This window comes from Fringilla coelebs (genome assembly GCF_963513975.1).
Source record: "Fringilla coelebs genome assembly, chromosome: 1".
Lineage (NCBI taxonomy): Eukaryota > Metazoa > Chordata > Aves > Passeriformes > Fringillidae > Fringilla > Fringilla coelebs.
The window spans coordinates 21,733,620-21,752,914 of NC_140028.1; the positions used below are offsets into that span (position 1 = coordinate 21,733,620).

Sequence of the window (19,295 nt, forward strand, 5' to 3'; positions counted from 1 at the left end):
GAACTATCATCAGAAAACTCAGAATACAGCATACTGTTCTACTACAGCCTCCAAACTAATCAGTATCAATAATTAATAGTAATTCATATGTGTTTGTTTTTGCTTTGCAGGTAATACTTTAACTCCAATATGGGAAAGCAAAACAGCAAACTACGCCCTGAAGTCATGCAGGATTTGCTAGAAAGTACAGACTTTACAGAACATGAAATCCAGGAGTGGTACAAAGGCTTCTTGAGAGACTGTCCAAGTGGACATTTATCTATGGAGGAGTTTAAAAAAATATATGGAAACTTTTTTCCTTACGGGGACGCTTCTAAGTTTGCAGAGCACGTATTCCGCACTTTCGACGCCAACGGCGACGGAACAATAGATTTCAGAGAATTCATCATCGCCTTGAGCGTAACGTCGAGAGGAAAACTGGAGCAAAAGCTGAAGTGGGCATTCAGCATGTACGACCTTGACGGGAATGGCTACATCAGTAAGTCAGAGATGCTGGAAATCGTGCAGGTATGTGCTGCTCAGAGGCACCCTGGGCGCCCTCCTTGAGAGCAGATTGTGAAGCGATGTTACGCTGAAGGAAAAACTGGCAGCACTGGTTTGCAATCTTCTGTAACTGCTCGGATATAAAATGCTATTTCATTTGGCAAAGATTGTGTCACAATTCAAACTACAGCTTAATATCCACTGCAAGTTCTTCCTGAGCAACAGGATGCATGGATATTTCCTCCCTAGGAGCTCTGTTGGGCTCGAGCACAGCAACTAACCAGCTGATAAATGTGATTCTCTAACCCTGTCAATTAATTATGATTAATTGCAGTTGAACCAAATAGGTGTACTAGAACAACCAGGCAGTGTACTTTCAAGGAAGGCAGGCTCCCTCCACAATAAGGAGTAAATCTACTTTGAAATCATGTTATTATGAAGAACCAGCTCAGCTCACATATTAAGGTGTTTTGCCCGCCTAATTCCAGTGAGGTCTGCGTTATTAGAATCATACTAGCTGTCTTCATGCTAAGTTGACAGTACAGATAAAATTTATCTGAGTAGGTGATGATTCCATACATAGCTTCTTTGGTTGTGTTTGCCTGTGGTGTTAGTAAGAGTCCCACGTCGCTTTCTCCAACATGTTTTTGCCCTTGAGGCACATCACTCTCCTGAAAGATTTTAAACATTTTTTACATGGCAGTGTATTTACACAGCTTGAATCTGTATAATGCAGCACTGTTAAAAAAAAAAAAAAAAAAAAAAAGCCTGTTATCAAGATCCTTTCCTTTCCCTGGAAATTTTGAAGTGCTAACAATGTACTGCATTATTCAGACTTGTATTTGCACTAAAAACCAAGGGAAAGTGATGCACACAAATTACAGGCTGTGATGGCCAGCTGCATGTAGGGAGTCAGCCTAACGGGTGGTGCTCCCGTCTTTCTAGCAGGGTCCTTCTCAAATCCTTCAAACAGTGGCCAATACCAGCACTTGCACTGCTTCAGCAGGACCAGATCCAGAGCTCAGCTGCAAATCTAGAGTTTGTTGTCTTTCACTTGGTCTGTTTTGTGCGGCTCTGTCTGAGTTGAGGAGCAGGACCTCCCTGTCTGCACCGTGACAAACCCCATGGAATATTTGCATTGGAAGATCCTCTGGTCCTTACAAATCTTCCTCTCCCCCAGGCAGGGTAAACAGACTGTCAATTATTGTTTTTCTGGCTGTATTTCTCCTCATGAAAAAACAAAAAGAATCCCAAAAGAACTAACACAGTACATAGGAAACACAGGAACCAAAGCTGGGTGACCGCCCACTCCTCTGGAGAAGAGACACCCGGGGGCTGCAGGACCCCTGGATGCTATCGAGGAGCCCAGGAAGGCACTGTGCCAACAGGCAGCACAAATCCCCCGGGCAAGGAGAGATACACACAGGCAGAACTTGGCCACAAATTTGTTCATGTCAAAGGAAATGAAAATATCGGTGGCTGGATTTTCTGTAGCGAGCCAAAAAAGGACCAGCAAAGCTGGAAGCTTTTTCCAGGTCTGCTTGCCAGCAAGTCTAGAGGCTGAAATGCTCTGCCTCCTCTTCATATGTATGTCAGTACCAAATCATAGCATTGTCCTTTACAGCCATGATGCTATCATCAAACAAAACTGCAGCTTTGGGGTCAGTGTAGGGCAGCATTCTGTCAATGTGCGCATCCAACACCGAGCAGCATTTCGGCTGGGCACAGCCCCAGCCTGGCACTCCAGCCATCCCTCTGCCCTTCTTGGGAGGTTTGGCTCTCTCCTTCCAAACTGAATGCGAAACTCAACTGCATGATGCTTATAATCTCACCTCATTGTGAGGGACCCAACTTTGAGGGACCACACAAAAAGCAATTCCAGCCTGAAAACCAGTTATTTCTGTACCATGGAGTATCGGCAATTTTTAAACCACATACCCTTTCTGTGATAGATCTTCCCATAAGGCAACATGCCTGTAGATCTCGCCCTGCTCTCTTCTTTCTTTGGTTTTTTTGAATGCATTGGTCTCCCTGTATTGCACTAGTCACCAGGAGCTCCTCCCAGTGGGATGGGATTTGTTGTGTAGTCTCTGGAAACATGTTCAGCTGATATCTGAAACTGAGTAGATGAGCATATTTTCTTGCTTTGTTGAGAAGTTCCTTTATGTAGAGTGATTAGATACAAAAAGCCAGCAAACAACTATCACTTTCCTTTATGAACGATTATTATTTTTTCATATGGAATTACAAGATTCTGTATCAAATGTCTTCCTGGGGGCTCTCAACCACGACAATTTTTCTGAGAGTGAAAATCAGAATTCTGACATATCTCTATGTCTCAAAGGAAACTATTGCAAGTCCCTTATCTAGCACACATTTTCAAATTGATAGAGTGGGATTATGTTTTCATTGAGATTTTTCCTACTACAATACATCAAAATGAATGCTAAAAGAAGCACCTTTAGTCTAAAAGCCTTAGTTTAACAGAAAAATACTGTCCCTTATACTGTGGGATTACTGTATTTTAAATTGCATAGGGGCAAGACACACTTTTCTTCTTTTTCAGTCTGCTTTTTTGTGCTTTGAAATCCCTCTCTCTGCAGTGATTTTCACTGTTGTGCTGATGCTTCCTGGCATTATCTTTCCCTTGCTCTGGCCTAACCTAGCAGCCCTGCAGGCATTGCACTCCTGCACTGCATTAAGCAGATTGAGGTAGCAGTGGCAGCAGCAGCCCTGGAACAGCAGACCTGCCGGTTAAGGCGTCCCACAGCAGCCCTTGTGACCCCAGCTGCCAAGGAGGGGAAGGTGAATGGTCCATAACAGCTTTCTCAGGCCTGTTGTCCTTGCTAGATGGCAAAGCACCTGCATTCCTTTAAGCTCTGTACACCATCCTGCCATTAACCATGCAGGCACTGCCCTGAGCTTGAGCATCCTTAGGCCAGCCTCCAAAATCCCCTGCTTAGAGATCCACATGGAGCAGCTGCACAGTTTGGGAGATGAAGGACTTTAGTGGTGGGCTGACAGTTGTAGAGCCTCAAAAAAGAAGGTCCACAGGATGCTGCAACACTCAGCAGGCACAGCACATCTGCAGACTACTGTGGGAAGAGGCTTCATAGCCTGCCCTCTTGACAGACCTTGTCACAGCTCCTCTCAGCTTCATGGCTCAAGCTTTTCATGTCTCCCATATGTTTACCTATCTAAATAGCTCAGTCCACTCAAAAATAGCTGCAAACCAGTCAGAAGATTTGTTCCCCTTGCTGAAGCAGGACATATTTGGCTAGTCTCTTAAAATAAGAGTTCAATGAGAGATGGAAACCTTGCTCTAAGGATACATTTTTTCACTATATGGACTCAAAAGGCATTTTAAGAATACTGAGCAGAGACAAGAATAACACTTTCAGTTTAATAAAAACAGAGCACACACGTTTCACTTGCTGGGATAGCTTATTTGCAAGCCAGGAAGAAACAGAAGCTGGTATGGGAAGAAGCAAAAGCTGATATGGCTCTGTAAAGCCAGTGTCAAAAATCTCCATGACATTGAGAGGAAAACAATTTTTTTCAGGCCAGTCATTCACTTCATGAGACTTCTAGCCATTAGAATTTTTTTCAACAGAGTAAAAAGGATCAACTGAAAATTTGTGCTGTCACCATCACCAAAATGAGCTTTTTGACAGTTTGCCAAGTATACCAGGAAAATGCAGCCCTCACCAAAAGCTCCTGGCCTGAGTGCAGCGGTGGCAGCCAGCAACTGGGAGCAAACCATGTGTGAATGGGCAAAGGGGTGAGATTTGCCCTAAAATCACCCATTGCTGTTCATCCAGATGGAGTTGGAAAATCAGAGGAGTTCGGTAGGGCAGCAGATGAAGCTGGAGCCTGTCCTTGCTCCAGTGACATACCCAGGACTCTGGAGGCACAACTTCCCAAAGGCAGTCAGGGTGCCAAGGAGCTGTAAGGAGCACTCCTGACAGAAATTCACTTACTAAAGCTGCCCTGACTGACAGCTATCAGCTTCCAGTGCAGAATGCCACTGGTGGTTTTCAGCCCAGGAAGCCAAGGAGTTGCACTCCATGTGGAGTGGAGCCCCTGCAGCCTCTCAGTCCCAGGTCCTAGCCCAGGGTTAGCACAGCCCAGCTCGACATAATTATCGCATGAAACCAAATTCCTTTCAGAGCCTGTTCTTTCAAACATACAATAAAGAGGTTTGTGTAGCTGACTGAATTAATATGGGGCAAGTCTCAAGATTCTTAATCAGCTTTAGTTGGCTTTTACTTTGGGAAAACTTCCCAATGAACTTCTGAGTAAGGACATAAGAATTTGTCCAGAGTAACCATTTTCAGCATGAAAAGAACGCTCACTATGTTATTCCCATCTGGCTTTCCTAGAATATCTCATCTGTTATTCCCTTCACACGCCTCTGTGAAAAGGACCCTGTAGGATGAAGTCATCCTGAAGTGCTTTTTTTGTCCTAAAAATCTGCATATTCTTACTATGGTTACTTTGATCAGGGTAAACATGCCCTCACTCCCAGTCTGGGGCATTCCTCCCACACTTTCAATGCAGATTCTCTGCTTTGCTGTCCTCTCACCCAGAGAGAGGGAGTGACCCCTCCACCTCTCTTCCTACCCCAGACAAAAGCCAGACAGCTTCAAATGCTTAAACACTGGCAGATTTATAAGCCTCATCTCTGCTCTGACCCTTGCAAGCCTTGCATGCTGATGAGGATGAGCAAAGTCTGAATTCTTACTGTCCACCCTCTCCATTTCTTTGCTTCCCTATCGCCCCTTCCCCCAGTTCCCTCGTCCCTGTGCTTGCGTGTTCATCCTTTCTCCTGTGCTCCTGCTATCAGAGTACCATGGTGGTGTGGGCAGCATCCCTGCCTCGACTGAGGCTCTGCCCAGTACTCTGGAACACTAATTCTCCTGGGAGATGTCAAGGGTGAGCTGCTGGCAGAGGAGAAGCCAGCAAGATGGCCAAGGAAGCCATGGCTCCCTAGTCTGGGTGTAAAATGTCTGTGCTGCTTAGTGGCATCCTCCATCTCTGCTGTTACATTCCTGCAGCAGCCAGCCCTTGGGGATCCTGAGCCAGATCTGAGCTGCTAGGCAGAGTGACTTCATGAAGGGAAAGAGGGGAGAGGGGTAACCCAATTAGAAATCTTGGCTTGCACGAAGGACCCCCCTCCCAAAAGAGGAGGAAAGGAAGAACAAATAACTAAAGCAGCCAGGTGACAGCAGGTGACAGCCAATGAGTTGCAGTGGGCAGCAGAAGGGGCCAGTTGGACCAGGGCAGTGCTGCCTTGGGCTGGGATGTGCTGCCCCTCCACATGGCTGGGAGGAACCCCCAAGGCCACCACCCTGGAGCCCTCTGAGCGCTGCTGCTCTCCCAGGTGTGGCACTGCAGAGACATCTGACACAAAGCCCTGGTGCTTGCTGGTGCTGCATGCTTATGTTTGCCAGCAAGGTTTGAATAACTGCTGCAGAGACAGATCCTCATCCTTGTTTTAAAATTAACCCCTCTTTCAGGGTCAGCTAGCACCAAAGGTGGTTAATGCATTTGTCTGTGCAGAGAATAGGTATGGGTGGTAGTGGTGCTCTGTAGGACCAGAACATCTGGTCTCTGTAGAAAATTGTGGAAGGGATTTTGAGCTGTGCACACACACCAACCCCCAATGGAAAGGCCACCTCCTTGATGGTCCAGTCTTTGTTACCTGTGAGATGCTGCAAATGCAAGGAGTCACTGCTCTCCTCACAGACAGGAGAGGGAGAGAATGGAGATGGGGAAGGAGCAAAGGAAGGATGAGGAGACAGGTGTGGTGAGGATGAAGCCTGTGTGATCACAGCATGGGACAAGACCAATGGGTGGTCTGGCTGTTCCTCTGGCAGCTCTGGGAGCTGCCTTTGCCCATCGTGTTGTACAGACGATAAGTTTGTCCAAAGGCTGTTTTAATAAGGAAAAATTATAAATTAACCCCAGTCCAAACCCACATGGTGCTTGACCATGACTAAATAAAGAAACACAGTATTTCATAAACAAGTGTGCCACTGAAGAGGGAAGCTGCATGTACTGGTGCCACCCAACACCCTCCAGCATCCAAAGAGCAGGTCCTGCTGGTGCCCCGAGGATATTTTCTGCCTGTTTCTGTCACGAGAGGATCATTGTACTCTTGCATGAAGATAACGCCCTTCTTACCAGCTTCTTGCTCCTGTCTGTCACACAGGCAATCTATAAGATGGTTTCTTCTGTGATGAAGATGCCAGAAGATGAGTCAACCCCAGAGAAGAGGACCGAGAAGATCTTCCGCCAGATGGACACCAACCGTGACGGTAGGCGCCCTGCAGGGCGGGGGCGGCTCTCCCCGCGCACAGCAGGGACAGCAGGGCACGGGCAGGCAGGTCTGCACCTTGCAGGGCTGCTCCCCAGGGATTTCCTGGCTTCCCCAGCTTCCTTCCATCATGCTTGTGCAGAGGCTTGACAGGTGTGTTGCGGCCCACCAGGTGCCCTAAGCAAACGTGTTTCTTTTCCAGGAAAGCTCTCTCTGGAAGAGTTCATCCGAGGCGCCAAGAGCGATCCGTCCATAGTCCGTCTCCTGCAGTGCGATCCCAGCAGTGCCGGGCAGTTCTGAACCTGTACTTTGGAGGAATTATGTATCTGCTTTTTTTTTTTATTTTCTTGCCAAACAACATTCATGGTAGTGTTGCCTCTGTATGGCCAATTATGCCTTCATTTGTGGCATCTTATAGCTTATTTTGTTGTGGATTAATTATAAGAATGCTGAATTGCTCTTAACAATTTGTCCAGAGCGTGGGCAGTACTGTTCTAAACAGATATTGTGGTGTTATCATTGTTTTTAAAATTTCATCTTGTTTTTTTGTTTGCTTGTTTGTTTGTATCTGTTTTGGAAGGTAACGTGTTGAGGAGGAGTAAACCAACAACAAACCCCTTGGCAGCAAGACACACTGACAGATTTTAGGTTGCTGCTTTAGTTGTTAGGTATTCACCTGCAGGACCTGAAAGTGTGGTAAGGCTGAACCAAAGGGGTTGTGGTGGGTGGGGTAGGATTCACCTGGAACCTCCTCTCCTGTCCAGGAGGCACCTGTTAAGATCAAAGACAGGACTGGGAAGAAGCATGAAAGTGCAAAACATGTGTGGGGTGTGTCATCCACTCCTATGCCTCATTGTTTCAATGCTGTGAACACTTTCCAGGGTGTGAAGAAGGGACAAAATGAAGGTTGATATTTTTTTACTAGGTTTACAGTGGTTGAAGTCATATGGCTTTATCTGAAAATTCAGCAATTTGCAATCCTGATCTCCAAATCCACAACTGACAATACCTCTTGCCCTTTGGGATCAGCAAAAGCAGACACAGATATGAAAAGCTGGGTCTTGACAATGAATTGAAGGGAGATACGTGTTGAATGTGAAATTTTCAGGTTAGTAATAAAGCAGCTGCTACTAGGGAGAGTGGGCATTCACGTGAGGAACTCACAGACACCTGCAAGCAGCTCCAGCTAGGGCACATCTGCTGCTCTCAATGCTCTTGCATGGCAGGAAGTTTTGGGGGTGTTTTTGTCTTTCTCCATGTAGCTAACAGAGTTTCTGGGCCTGCTCTTAGGGGAAGGCTGTCATCAAAACTTGTTTTAAACATAAAATTGTAGCATTTATATTTCATTTATTTTAGTAAAGTTCAAAAAAATCTGTACTGAAATGAGGAAATGGTACGCTTTATGATATATTTATATATATAAAAATTAAAACAAAAAAAGATCAGCTCTTGAGAGAAATGTTGAATGTTTATCTTTCCGCCTAGGTGCAGGAGTTCTGAAATTTGCTGCTGCAAAATTTTATCCTTTGGTCAAAGCTGCTGTATGCAAAGCTAATACACACATGTGGGATTTCTTGGGGACTTTACAAGCGCTGTTGCAAAAGAAAAGCTGGAAAAGCTTTAGCAACAGGAGGCATTATGCTGACTAAATTGGCATTAATCAGTCATTAGCTGAAGTCTGCTTTGTGATCCTGCTGGAGAGCTACCCATGCAGGCAGCACACAGTGTTGGGAATTCATGAGCTCGTTAGAGTAACCTTTGTGTGACAGGCAAAGTTGGCATTTTGTCAAGTGACCTTGTAGATGCTAATCCCCAGTAGCCTTAATTTAAAATAAACCAAGTAAAGGAAGTCTGCTTTGCAGATGATGATTAGCTAAGTACTAATTAGAAGTCACTAATAAGTAGTTGAGCATAAATTATCTTCTATGGAACACTAGCTAGCATGTACAATAACTGACAGAAGCAATCCTATACCGAATTTTCCCATACCATTTGCTTTGCCAGGTGTTAAGGGGAAAGCATTTTAAGAGAAAATATAAGTAAATTGAAAGTAACATTGTTAATCAGCTGTACTAAAATTTTTATGAGTGGCTAATGACACTCAATAAATGTCTTCAAGCACACATTTTTGTCTCAAACAATCACAAAAATCCAGTTGATGATATATTTCCAATACAATCATCAAAATACTGAGCTGAGATGAGTGTGGGAAAATAAGAAAGCAAAGGGGGTCCAGGCACAGACACAAACATTTTAATACCCAGCACTTTCAGGTGTTATGAGCAACACTAGCAAGTTTTGCACCAGTTCTTCTGGCTGATGAAAATATTCCCTATCTCCTTCTCCCAAACCTTAATCTTCTCCCAAATCTCCCATGTGTACAAATCCCCTTTGAAGGACAGTCTGTGCCTACCTTCTTCAAAGTAATTTCCTGCTTTACCTGGAGAGGTTCTGGCCCTCTCTTCATGTGCATCACCTCATGGAATTTGAAAGTCAAGCTGAGGGTTGTTTTTCAGCAGAAGCCTGGCCATACTGCAGGGGATTGCTAAGGAAAGTCAGCGGGCATGCACAGAGCAGCACAGCCCCCTGCCAGATGGGAATGACCCCTGCCACCACCCCAGCCTCTCTGGGGGTGCTCCATCACCACCCCTGCGTGGGCAGGACAAGGTGACACCAGAGCATCCTTGCTGAATTTCCAACCTCCAGGCTCAGTGCAGGCACCCACGTGCCAAGCAGCCCAGACCTGTGGAAGCTGGCATTTACTGAAGGTGAACTCGGATACCTGCTACTGTCCCATCTTCTTCTTCATGCTGTGAAAGCAGTTGCATGTGACTGAAGCTTTTAAAATGTTGTCTTTTCTTTAAGTGGCTGCATACCCCCTCTTTTTCATTTTACAAGATACTTCTGGCCCAGAACCTAATCTCTCAGTTTGTTTTTGCTCAGTAGTTTTGGGGTGTTGGGGCCAGGCTCGCCTCCCGTGTTACTCCAGCACAAGGCGTGTTTGAAAGCACAACCTGTGCTGTGCCCCCAGCAGAGATGCAATGCTTCCCACAGCTCACAAAATTTGGAATACTAGGAATTAGCTTACAGCTGCAGACAAGGCTATTGTATAAACATTTACAGAGTGAGCTAGGGTTATTCTTTTACCCGACTGCCACTGATGATTGGTATTATTTTAAATTATTAACTGTCCCTTTCTTTCTCTGCCTCTGCATGTACTTAAAGAGTGATTCGTAGCTGAAGCTGTGATGCAGACCTCAAATCAGCAGAACAGCAGTGGTGTGCTGTGCCTCAGATTGAAATTTTCTGCTTTGCTGTCATCTGCATTCGTAATCATAATTGTCTTCATAAAGCTTTTGAAGGCAAAGTGGTGTATCCTGTATAAAATAGCACAGTAAGTCAGACTTTTGAGTGATCCATTAGCAATATGTCCACACAGGAAGGATGGCAGACAGCACACACTATTTTGCATGACTTCTCAATTTTGTAGATGCATTCTCTAGTTTTACTTGCATGTGCAAGAGGCAGCCTTCACTCTGTGTTGTCCAAAGGAATTAATGAGTATGTGTCACATGTAGGCTGAGCTCATGGAAAATGCCTGTCCCATTTATCTGACATTCCCAGTCAGCTTGTCAAACTCTGGGCCAGATGATGTGTAGTGAGGACTATGACTTGTGAGTTTTGAAATACTCTCTTTGTTTCAGGGTGCTTTGGGAAAGGAAAAGGGAATACAACCCTTTTAAAACCAACACAACGTGTTCTTGTGAGCTTAGAGTTTGAGAGGGACTGAAGAAATACTTATGTTTCAACATTGTTTGAAGCCCTTCAGTTCCCAGTTCAATGATGTTCCTGAGGTACCCAGAGCTATGCTGTTCCCTTGCAGTACTTAGGAACATGTAGGATTTTTATCTTCTTCCTGGGGCATTCTTTTTTGTTCTGTGTTATAAGGCATCACCTCTACATTTTCTGCTGCTTAAAACAGTAAGTCAGAAGTGTGTAAACTTTGTAGCTGGATGAGGTCTGTGTGCAGAAATATTGCACACCAGCACAGGAAGCAGTCACACATGCCCAAGTCCCTGTGGTTTGAACACTGCCCCTGGGGGATGAGCCCCAGGACTTCTCTCTTGGCTGATGGCAGAAGTGCAATAATGCGGATTAGCTCGATTTTCTTTCACTGCAGATCAGGTTAAGTCGCATTACCTTGTGTTTGCTGTGGGCAGAACCTTGTCTCAGCTGACTCATGGAAACTTGGTGAACTGTGGTAACTTGGTGCTGAGCCCTAATCTGCAGACTAAGCCAAGATGAGAAGATGGCCTTGGCCACACGTCCCAGTACATGTGAACCAGAGAACACGGTGACAGCCGGCAGGTCCCTGGGGACATGTGGCAGTGAGAAGGGAATCTCCTGCCCCAGAACAAATGCCCTGAGCTGAGCTGCCTCCTCCTTTTAAAACTGTCCCCTTTTTCAGCACCACTGGCGTAAGATGCACCACGATAGCAATATAGCAGGTCAGGATCAAGGAGGCACCCTTCAAGAGTTTCCTTTTGCAGTTCAGCCTACAAGTGCCAAGTGAAACAATCAGTCTGACTGTTGGCTGGACAGGTCTTCCTGAACACCCAGTACACCAGCACCTCCTTTCATCTTTCCCATGGTGCTCCCTCGGTTTCCAGGCTTGGCAGCCCTTGGGCTCAGCAGTTAGATGTCAGGTACCTGGTGCAAGACTGGTGAAGGAGAACATTTCACCTGGCCTTTGCAGAAGTATTTGGATGCATTCTTTGCTCTGTGTCTTACTAAGCGGGATGTCATGTAGGAGTGGGAAAGTGGGGAAAGTTGGTTTTCTTGGTATCACAGGCAGAACTTGTGCTTAGAAATGCAGAGAAACTTGTCAAGTGGCAGAGAGCTGAGCAGTGCTCAGAGCTGCATGCAGAGTTTTCCACTGATTGTGCAGTGGGCAGATAAGATAAACAGCAGTGATATGTCAGGCACATGGTGCGATGGGTTTCGAGATAGGGCTTGACTAGAAATGGCACCTTCTATGTGAGCAGCTCTATCTGCTGCATGTTCTGCCAGAGGTGCTGACAAAATGCACTCTAAAATAAAGCAGCAGAGCTGTTCACCATACCCTGGCAGGTATTGCACAAACAGCTCCCACGATGAGCATAAGGTTTTCCCTAAGTGCTGCTGAGGACAAACCATTGCCTATGGGAGTTAATTCCCGGTCATGGAAGAAAAGAAGAAGGGAAAGCTCCACTGACTCTCAAAGCCCAGGTGTCATTTTACAGGCTAGGGACAGTGGAATGAACATAGAAAAGACAGCAGGGACTGTAAACTGGCATGGAAATCAGTGACACTAGAAACCAGGACCACTGCAGAGGCACGGCAGAATCCATTAGGTGCCTCTGGCCTTCAGAGCAGTAGAACCATCAGATGGATGCACAGTCAATCTCCTCGCCCCTTGCAGAAACTGTGCCTGCATACTATGGGTATCTAAACAGCATCCCTTCTTCCATCCTGGCTTTTGTTGCTGTTGTTTCCAAATTGTCCATATTGAGAAGTTGTTTCCAGGATGAGGATTTTCAGAGGATGAGGCATAAGGCTTTTCAGATGTACTGTCCATACCATAACAAGCTGGAAAGGCCAGATGCAAGAGGCTTCTCATTGGTTTCCCACAGGTTCTGTTATTTCAACGTGTAGCTGGGATTAAGCTATCACCTGTAAAATGCTGACTAATAAGCAAAGCAAAAAAAGAGCTTGAGTTGTAGTGAACAATGTGAAAAACTAGAGAAATGAAAAACTGTAAGGACATCCCTGCCTGTAGCCCAGGGTCTGAATTTGCACAGTGAAACCCTCTCAAGCAGCAGCCAGCCCAGAACAGCTCCTCCACTCCAGCCCAGTCAATGGTACCTCCTGGGCTGCTTCAGCCCTGTCTGGTGAGGCTGGGGACTCTGGGTTGATCATCTGAGATTATCAGGCAGGCTGAGGGCTCCCTAGATCTCGAGGTACACAACAGCCACCCACCCTCTGCATAGTGCTCACTTGCTGTGCACCTGAGATGTTTTAGATCTTCCCCTCTTGCCCTGACCTTATACCAAAGATATTCTCACCTTCCTGGGGCATGTGCTCAGGGTGTCCAGCTCTCCAAGTCTTTGCAGCCACCTCCCAGTTGCCATTCCCAGCCTCTGTGTGAACAAATAACAAACACCAGCCCTTGGTGGGGCCAAGCTTAGTGCACTTAAACGGAACAGTTTCTGATTTGGTTTCCCATCCCTGTGTGTACCAAACTATTTATTTGCTATTATTAAGTAATGGCAGTATTAAACATTTTAAGGGCACACTGAACCTCTGAAATGACTTGGCTTTCATTATGGTGTACGTGCTTGCTGAGGCACTGCAGACTGAGTGTGCCTGGGGCTCGCTCTCCGCTGCCCTGTTCACTCCAGGCAGAGCTGGTCTCTTCCAGCAGCAGCACCTTCCCAAGCATCCCTGTGCAGTCTGGGGTGCCCCAGGCCTGCAGGAGCACCCAGGTGCTCTGGACCAAGAGATAATTCTGGCATGGTTATATCAGGCAGACACTCGTCCTGCTTTCTGTCACAAACCAGTGTTGGGGGTGTGACCTCTGGTTTTCTCCTCCCTGGGGACAGGGCTCCAGCAGTGCTCAGGGCTGGCCTCACATTTCCCCACCAGATGGGGTGGCAGGATGATTAGTAAACTCACCTGAGAAAATCCTCTTAGATTCTAAACTTCATTTGTGCTGCACTCAGAGGGAAGATTAATTAAGGGCCCAGTGTGGTAGTTTTGGGGGAGAACTTGGAGTTCCTTGCCACCACCACCTTTTTATTTCCTGTCATTATTCCCATTTCCAAGGCAACCAAATAGGTTTTTATTAGTATCTGGAAGAAAAATAAAAATCAAATCCAAGGTTTCAATCCAATAAGGATCTAAGGAAGGTTACTGAAGACATCATGCCTGATGTTAGCAGTACGAATGTCCCACAAAATGATGTTTCTTTGGTATTTTGTGTTTAATTTTCTTATTCATGTTTCAGGCATGTTTGTGATTTATTTCATTTTGGATCCTCTTAGATTTAGCCCTGCTGGTCCTTCAGCTCTTATGCAGAAGTCCCAAAGACCCCAGGAGCAGAACCTACTGAGCAATTACCAGTGAGGTGGGCACATGGTGCCTGGTTAAAATGAAGAGCTTAATTACTGTAGGGATTTTTTTTCTGCAAACTTACTTCAAGGAGACAAATGGAGCTGCATTGCAGTAAGTTTATCTCTTCCACTTGCTCGCTTCAATTCCAAGCAGTCTTGTAGTCAATATTTGTATACTCAGCATTATTTTGCTCTTGAACCTGAAGTGACCAATATTGTCTTCCTCTGACAGGAGTACTTAATACCTTCTGATTTTTAAATATTGCTGAGTGATATGGCGGATGCAAAAGCAGTTACACATTTCTGTGCTGACTTTGGCTGTGATAGAGGTTATTTTCCTCACAGTAGCTAGAATGAGGGTCAGTTTTGGATTTGTGCTGGAAATAGTGTTGATAACAGAGGGATGTTTTCATTATTGCTGAGCAGTGCTCACATGGGGTCAAGGACTTTTCTGCTTCCCACCCCATCAGCAAGGGAGCTTGGGGTGCACAAGGGAGATGGGATGGGACACAGCTGACCCCAGGGATACCCCGGACCATGGTGTCATGCTCAGCATGTAAAGAGGTAGGGGAAAGAAGGAGGAAGAGGGTGACAAGTTCAGAGTGATGTCATTTGTCTTCCCAAGTCACCATTACCTGTGATGGAGCCCTGTTTTCCTGGGGATGGCTGAACACCTCCTGCCCCTGGGAATTGGTGAGAGAATGCCTTGCTTTGCTTGTGCATGGGGCTTTTGTGCTCCCTATTAAACTGTCTTTATCTCAACCCACGGGTTTTCTCACTTTTGCCCTTCCAATTCTCTTCTCCATCCCACTAGAAGGGAGCGAATGAGTGGCTTTGTGGGGCTTAGTTGCTGGTTTGAATTAAATCACAACAATTTGTTTAAATTTAGGCAGATATTTTTGATGCTGCAGAAACTAATAAATTGAGATAAAACATGACCAAGAGCTGAATGGATCAAAGTGCCCTGTTCCCATTTAAGTCCATGACCATTCCACAGGGAGAGCTTTCTCTGTTCCCTCAGGCTGTTGCCTCATTGCAGCACAGAGTAGACATAACAAATCAAACTTATAATGACCTACTACGAGCAGACTCACTGCAGCAGCATGGAGTTCAGTGTATCCTGTGTCTTGGCAAAATTAGATACCTCTCTAGATGAATGCTTTGTAAGCAAACCTACATATCCTAAGGAAGACTTTTACTATTCAGAAAGGAGAGAGACAACTATGAATTAAATTAATTTGGTCCACATATTTTTCTTACAGCTGTCTAGAATTGCAAGTGTCCTGTGTGTTGTTGCCTGTAGCTGATGTGATGTGTGACTTTCCCCCCTGGTTCTGTTGTAAGTTCATCTGGTGGTATCCTGAGTCTCTAGCTGGCTCTCCGCCAGGCAAAGCCCATGAGAAGGACATGTAGTGGCGAGTGGCTTTCAGCCACACCAGGGGCAGCTTTTGGGGACGTGGCCCTGTGCTGCTCCATGCTTTGGGAGTCTGTACCTACAGAGCAACATGTTAACCCTACCTGATAAAATGAAAGTAGATGCTCAGGCCACCGAAGGAGATGGAGAATTTGGCGGAGGGTTGTGTATGTTTTGTGCCCCCCAGCACGTGCACGGTTCCCCCAGCTATTAACTTCCAGTTAGGACCTTTCCTGAGCTCTTAGTGTTAGAATAAAGTTTTCTTCTGCTGATAATGTATTTGTATTATGCAATGTACTCAGAAAACAGAAAATTATCTCTCTATGACTGTCCTCTCCTCTCAAGGAGCTCTTCTCCTGTGTACATATGATATGCAGAATGTATGGGAGTCTTACCAGCGTTGGTTTGCATTTTTAAGACTGTACTAATTAATGTGTGATACTATTGTGTTTTTGTAGTGGCATCTTTGATGTAAGATGTAAAAACTATTTAAATTTTTTTTTTTGTTATTGTTCAGCTTTTAGAGATAGCACCAAGGACTGCATGTTCACTAGAGTCAGCCTTTCTCAGGGCTGTCATAGCTGCACGCAGGCACCGGTGTTTCACCCGGCATGCAGCACCTGCGTTCCTCTTTTAACAGGGGTCAGTTTTGAGTGGAAATGAATTCTTCCTGAAAAGTCTCGTTTTGTCTTTCCCTCTCTCAGATTCAAGCTTCCCCCTCCCATGCTGTGTGCCAGCCCTGGCCCAGGAGGAGACCTGGGAGGAATGTCCCCTGACCCAGGGCACCCCGCTGGCATCGGGCTCCCTCACCCCGTGGCTCACTCAATGCGAGCTCCTGGGAACTTGGTTTTCCTTGGAACTGCTGGCTGTGCCAGCCCAGCAACGGTGGGCTCACATCACAAGACAATTTGTGCAAGTGACTTTAAAATGAATTAACTAAAATTGAGGGGAATTAAGGAAAAGAAGAGCCTGAACAGCAATTTTAGGGTCAGAATCTTATTGGGGTGCTTAATATAGCAAGAACTTGGGGCCAGTCCCTAAAAGACAGGACCATTTGTATGGCTTAGGTCTACATTTCTTGTCAGGTTTGGAGAGTAAAGTGAGGCTCAGATCCAGCCTTTCAGGCAGGGTTGGCTTACTGGATAGACTGAGTCTGAGATGCTTCTCCAGATTGTGTCGTGGGCCAAAAGACAAGACATGCTGCAGCTTAGGAGTTATTTTTCTTTCAGGTTTTTTTTTTTTTTTCCTTTTTAATGGAGAAAGCAGTTCAACCTGTACCTGGCAAAATGACTGACTTCAAAAGCATGTTTTTTCTTGTTATATAGACACTCACAAAACAGCATTGTGTGGCTAAAAAGGCACATTTGTGACAGTTTCTTTCTGAGTGCCAAAATATATAAGCAGTATTGTTTGAAGGGAAATAAAAAAATTTTTTACTGTATTGTTATTACTGTTGAACAAATATATTGTTTTTAAATGTTAGATTTTGAAGACTTTTGTATTGTAAATTGTTTTGTGACACGGTGCTTTTTCATACTGGAATTACTGATTGCACCTAAATATTAATTATTGCTTTCTTATATAAATATGTGACCTTGAACAATCTTGATGAAAACCAATGTGTGGTGGATACCAACAGTTCAAAAAAATTCACCTACTGAAATCCCCTAAATGTTCTTTCCTACTAATAAACATTCTGCTGCAGCTAGTGATGGTGTGCCATGCGCTTCACTCCTTTCACGGCGGAGCCTTAAAGCCTCACGGTGCTCCTTGGTCTGGGGAGAAAACTCCAGAGAAGCCTTTGCCTGCTGCCTTCACAGCTCCTGTCCTGCTCACTGCTGTGGGCACAGAGTCAGCAGCTCCTGTCACAGCTCCTGTCCTGCTCACTGCCGTGGCACAGAGCCAGAGCTGTGAGAGCCCATCTGGAGGGCTCAGCCAGGGCTGAAGCTGCGCACGGGCGCTGGGCTGGCGCACTGCAGCCGGCTGGGTGCTCCACTGCTAACACGGTTTTTGCTCCAGCAGCTAAAGCCAGCAGCTGGGCAAGGAGTAGGACATCATGGAGTGGGTTATAAAAGCAAAGGAAGGACAGCACCAGGCTGAGAGCCCTGGTCCTCCGAAGCTGGAAAGAGCAGCTTAGCTGACTGACAGCAACTTTCCCTGTGGTAAATAAATCCCTCTCCAGGTTTAGGGGAGTTTTTTACCCCCTAATGACTATCATCCCATCAAGGGAGCAGGATGTGGCAAGGGAGCATGGGCTGTGGTTAGCTGCTCTGAGATGTGGCTGATTAAGTGGCAGCAGAGCTTGTCACAGCAGGGACTCCTGCCGGCCTCAGACAGGCTCTGGACGGGGCTGACTGATGCTTCTGTGCATTCTCCTTGAGCTCCCCAGATTTTCACCTAGGTTAAATTTGGAGCTGGGATTAGCTGAGGCAAAAAGTAGTTTAAAGCCTACTGGAAATCAAAGGAAACCAGTGCCTATTTCCTTTTGAGATTAAACAAAAAATCCTATTTGTGGAACTGCACATTAATCTGAGCTTGAGACAGGCTGGAGCCTGAATGAAGCATCAGTTGCAGTATTCAGGTATCTCCTGTGCTCAGTGCAAGCAGGCTTTATTACACAAGCTTCCAGTGTGCCAGACTCCCTGTGATGTACATTCCCCTCACCCTCCCCTTAGGGCCATCATACGATGATTTAGCATAAAAAGACTGGGTGCAAGGAGGTGTTTAAAATCCTCCACTTACCACCCTCACTGTCCCTCCCGCTGTGCAAAGGCGTCTGCCCCAGGCACTGGAGCACTCCCACAATCCCGGAGTGGACCTCCCACCACCTCAGGGAGCAGAGACCCTGTCATCCTGCAGCTCATGGCCCCATCTGGGAAGCAGTGTGTTCCAGAACCTATCCGTGTTTTCTGCAGCACAAATTGAGCCAAGAGACTGAGAAGGTGCTGAAGATGACAGCTTTGCTGCTCCAGAGGATCCCCAAAAGTTTAAGTCAGGAGCTAGAGGCGGAGTGTTTTGCTTCTCACTCCTAAAAAGGGGTCAATTCTTCTCAATGACCTTTAATCAAGGTGACCTGAGTCATGCCAGACACAGTCCAAGCCCTGAGCACACCCTGAGCGGGTGCAGTGGTTCCCATCAGCCAACACACTTCTCCTCACCCCACCACAGCCTCACAGATGGAGCACTGCCAACCACGCAGCTTTAAAGCATTTGCATTCTGAGAGCCACTCAGTAAAACCACTTCCTATGAAACACAATTAAACATCTATCACAGGCAGTGCCCAGGAAATGTGATTACCTTAAAGGGCTCCATGGGAGCTGATCCTGGCTCACCCTGCACTGCTCATCCAGAGCACTGAACTCCTCCACCCCACTGTAAGACAGGGCTGTCCTGCTACTGCTTGGGGAATCAACCTTTGCTGAGGAAAATGCTTTCCCAAGCAATTTCCCGCCTACTAAGATGCTCTCACCTCCTGAACCTTGTTTAAAAAGCCAAACTGAACTGGTGGAGAATAAAATGTTCGATGAAAATGTTTTACTGCAAGATATGTGGCCAGGTATGCTTCAGTGCTTTTGGAGTAGATGCAGGTAAGGATCTCAACTCAGGTGCTCAGGAGTCACAAAGATGTTAGTGTCAGTGCTTCCAGACAGGTTCCCAGGACACTCCAACATGTCACAGAATCACAGAATAGTTGGGGTTGGAAGGGATTTCTGTAGTTCATCTGGTCCAATCCTCCTGCTCAAGTAGGGCAAATGAGAGTTGGTTGTCCAGAGCCATGTTAAGGCAGTTTTCAAATATCTACAGGGATAGAGACTCCACAACCTCTCTGGGCACCCTACTCCAGTGTTTAGTCACACAGTAAAAAGCATTCCCTGATTTCAGAGGGAACCTCCTGTGTTTTAGTGTGTGTCCACTTGCCTCTGGTCC

General features: G+C 46.0%; 1 protein-coding gene across 3 annotated transcripts in view; it reads left to right on the forward strand.

Annotated features, from left to right (window-relative positions):
• The window catches only part of NCALD (neurocalcin delta), a 59,779-nt gene extending 42,725 nt beyond the window's left edge, over positions 1–17,054 (forward strand). The window contains exons 2-5 of one of the 3 annotated variants that reach the window (XR_014616597.1): positions 111–507; positions 6,698–6,803; positions 7,005–7,910; positions 16,072–17,054. Coding sequence is in view for 2 of the 3 variants with exons in the window: in XM_084217460.1 (XP_084073586.1) it covers positions 130–507; positions 6,698–6,803; positions 7,005–7,102 (582 nt within the window). In the remaining variant the exon portion in view is untranslated. Of the gene's footprint in view, positions 1–110; positions 508–6,697; positions 6,804–7,004 lie in introns of all 3 variants that reach the window. The other 2 variants (XM_084217460.1, XM_084217459.1) reach the window with 2 other exon arrangements.
• The last annotated feature ends 2,241 nt before the right edge of the window (positions 17,055–19,295 follow it).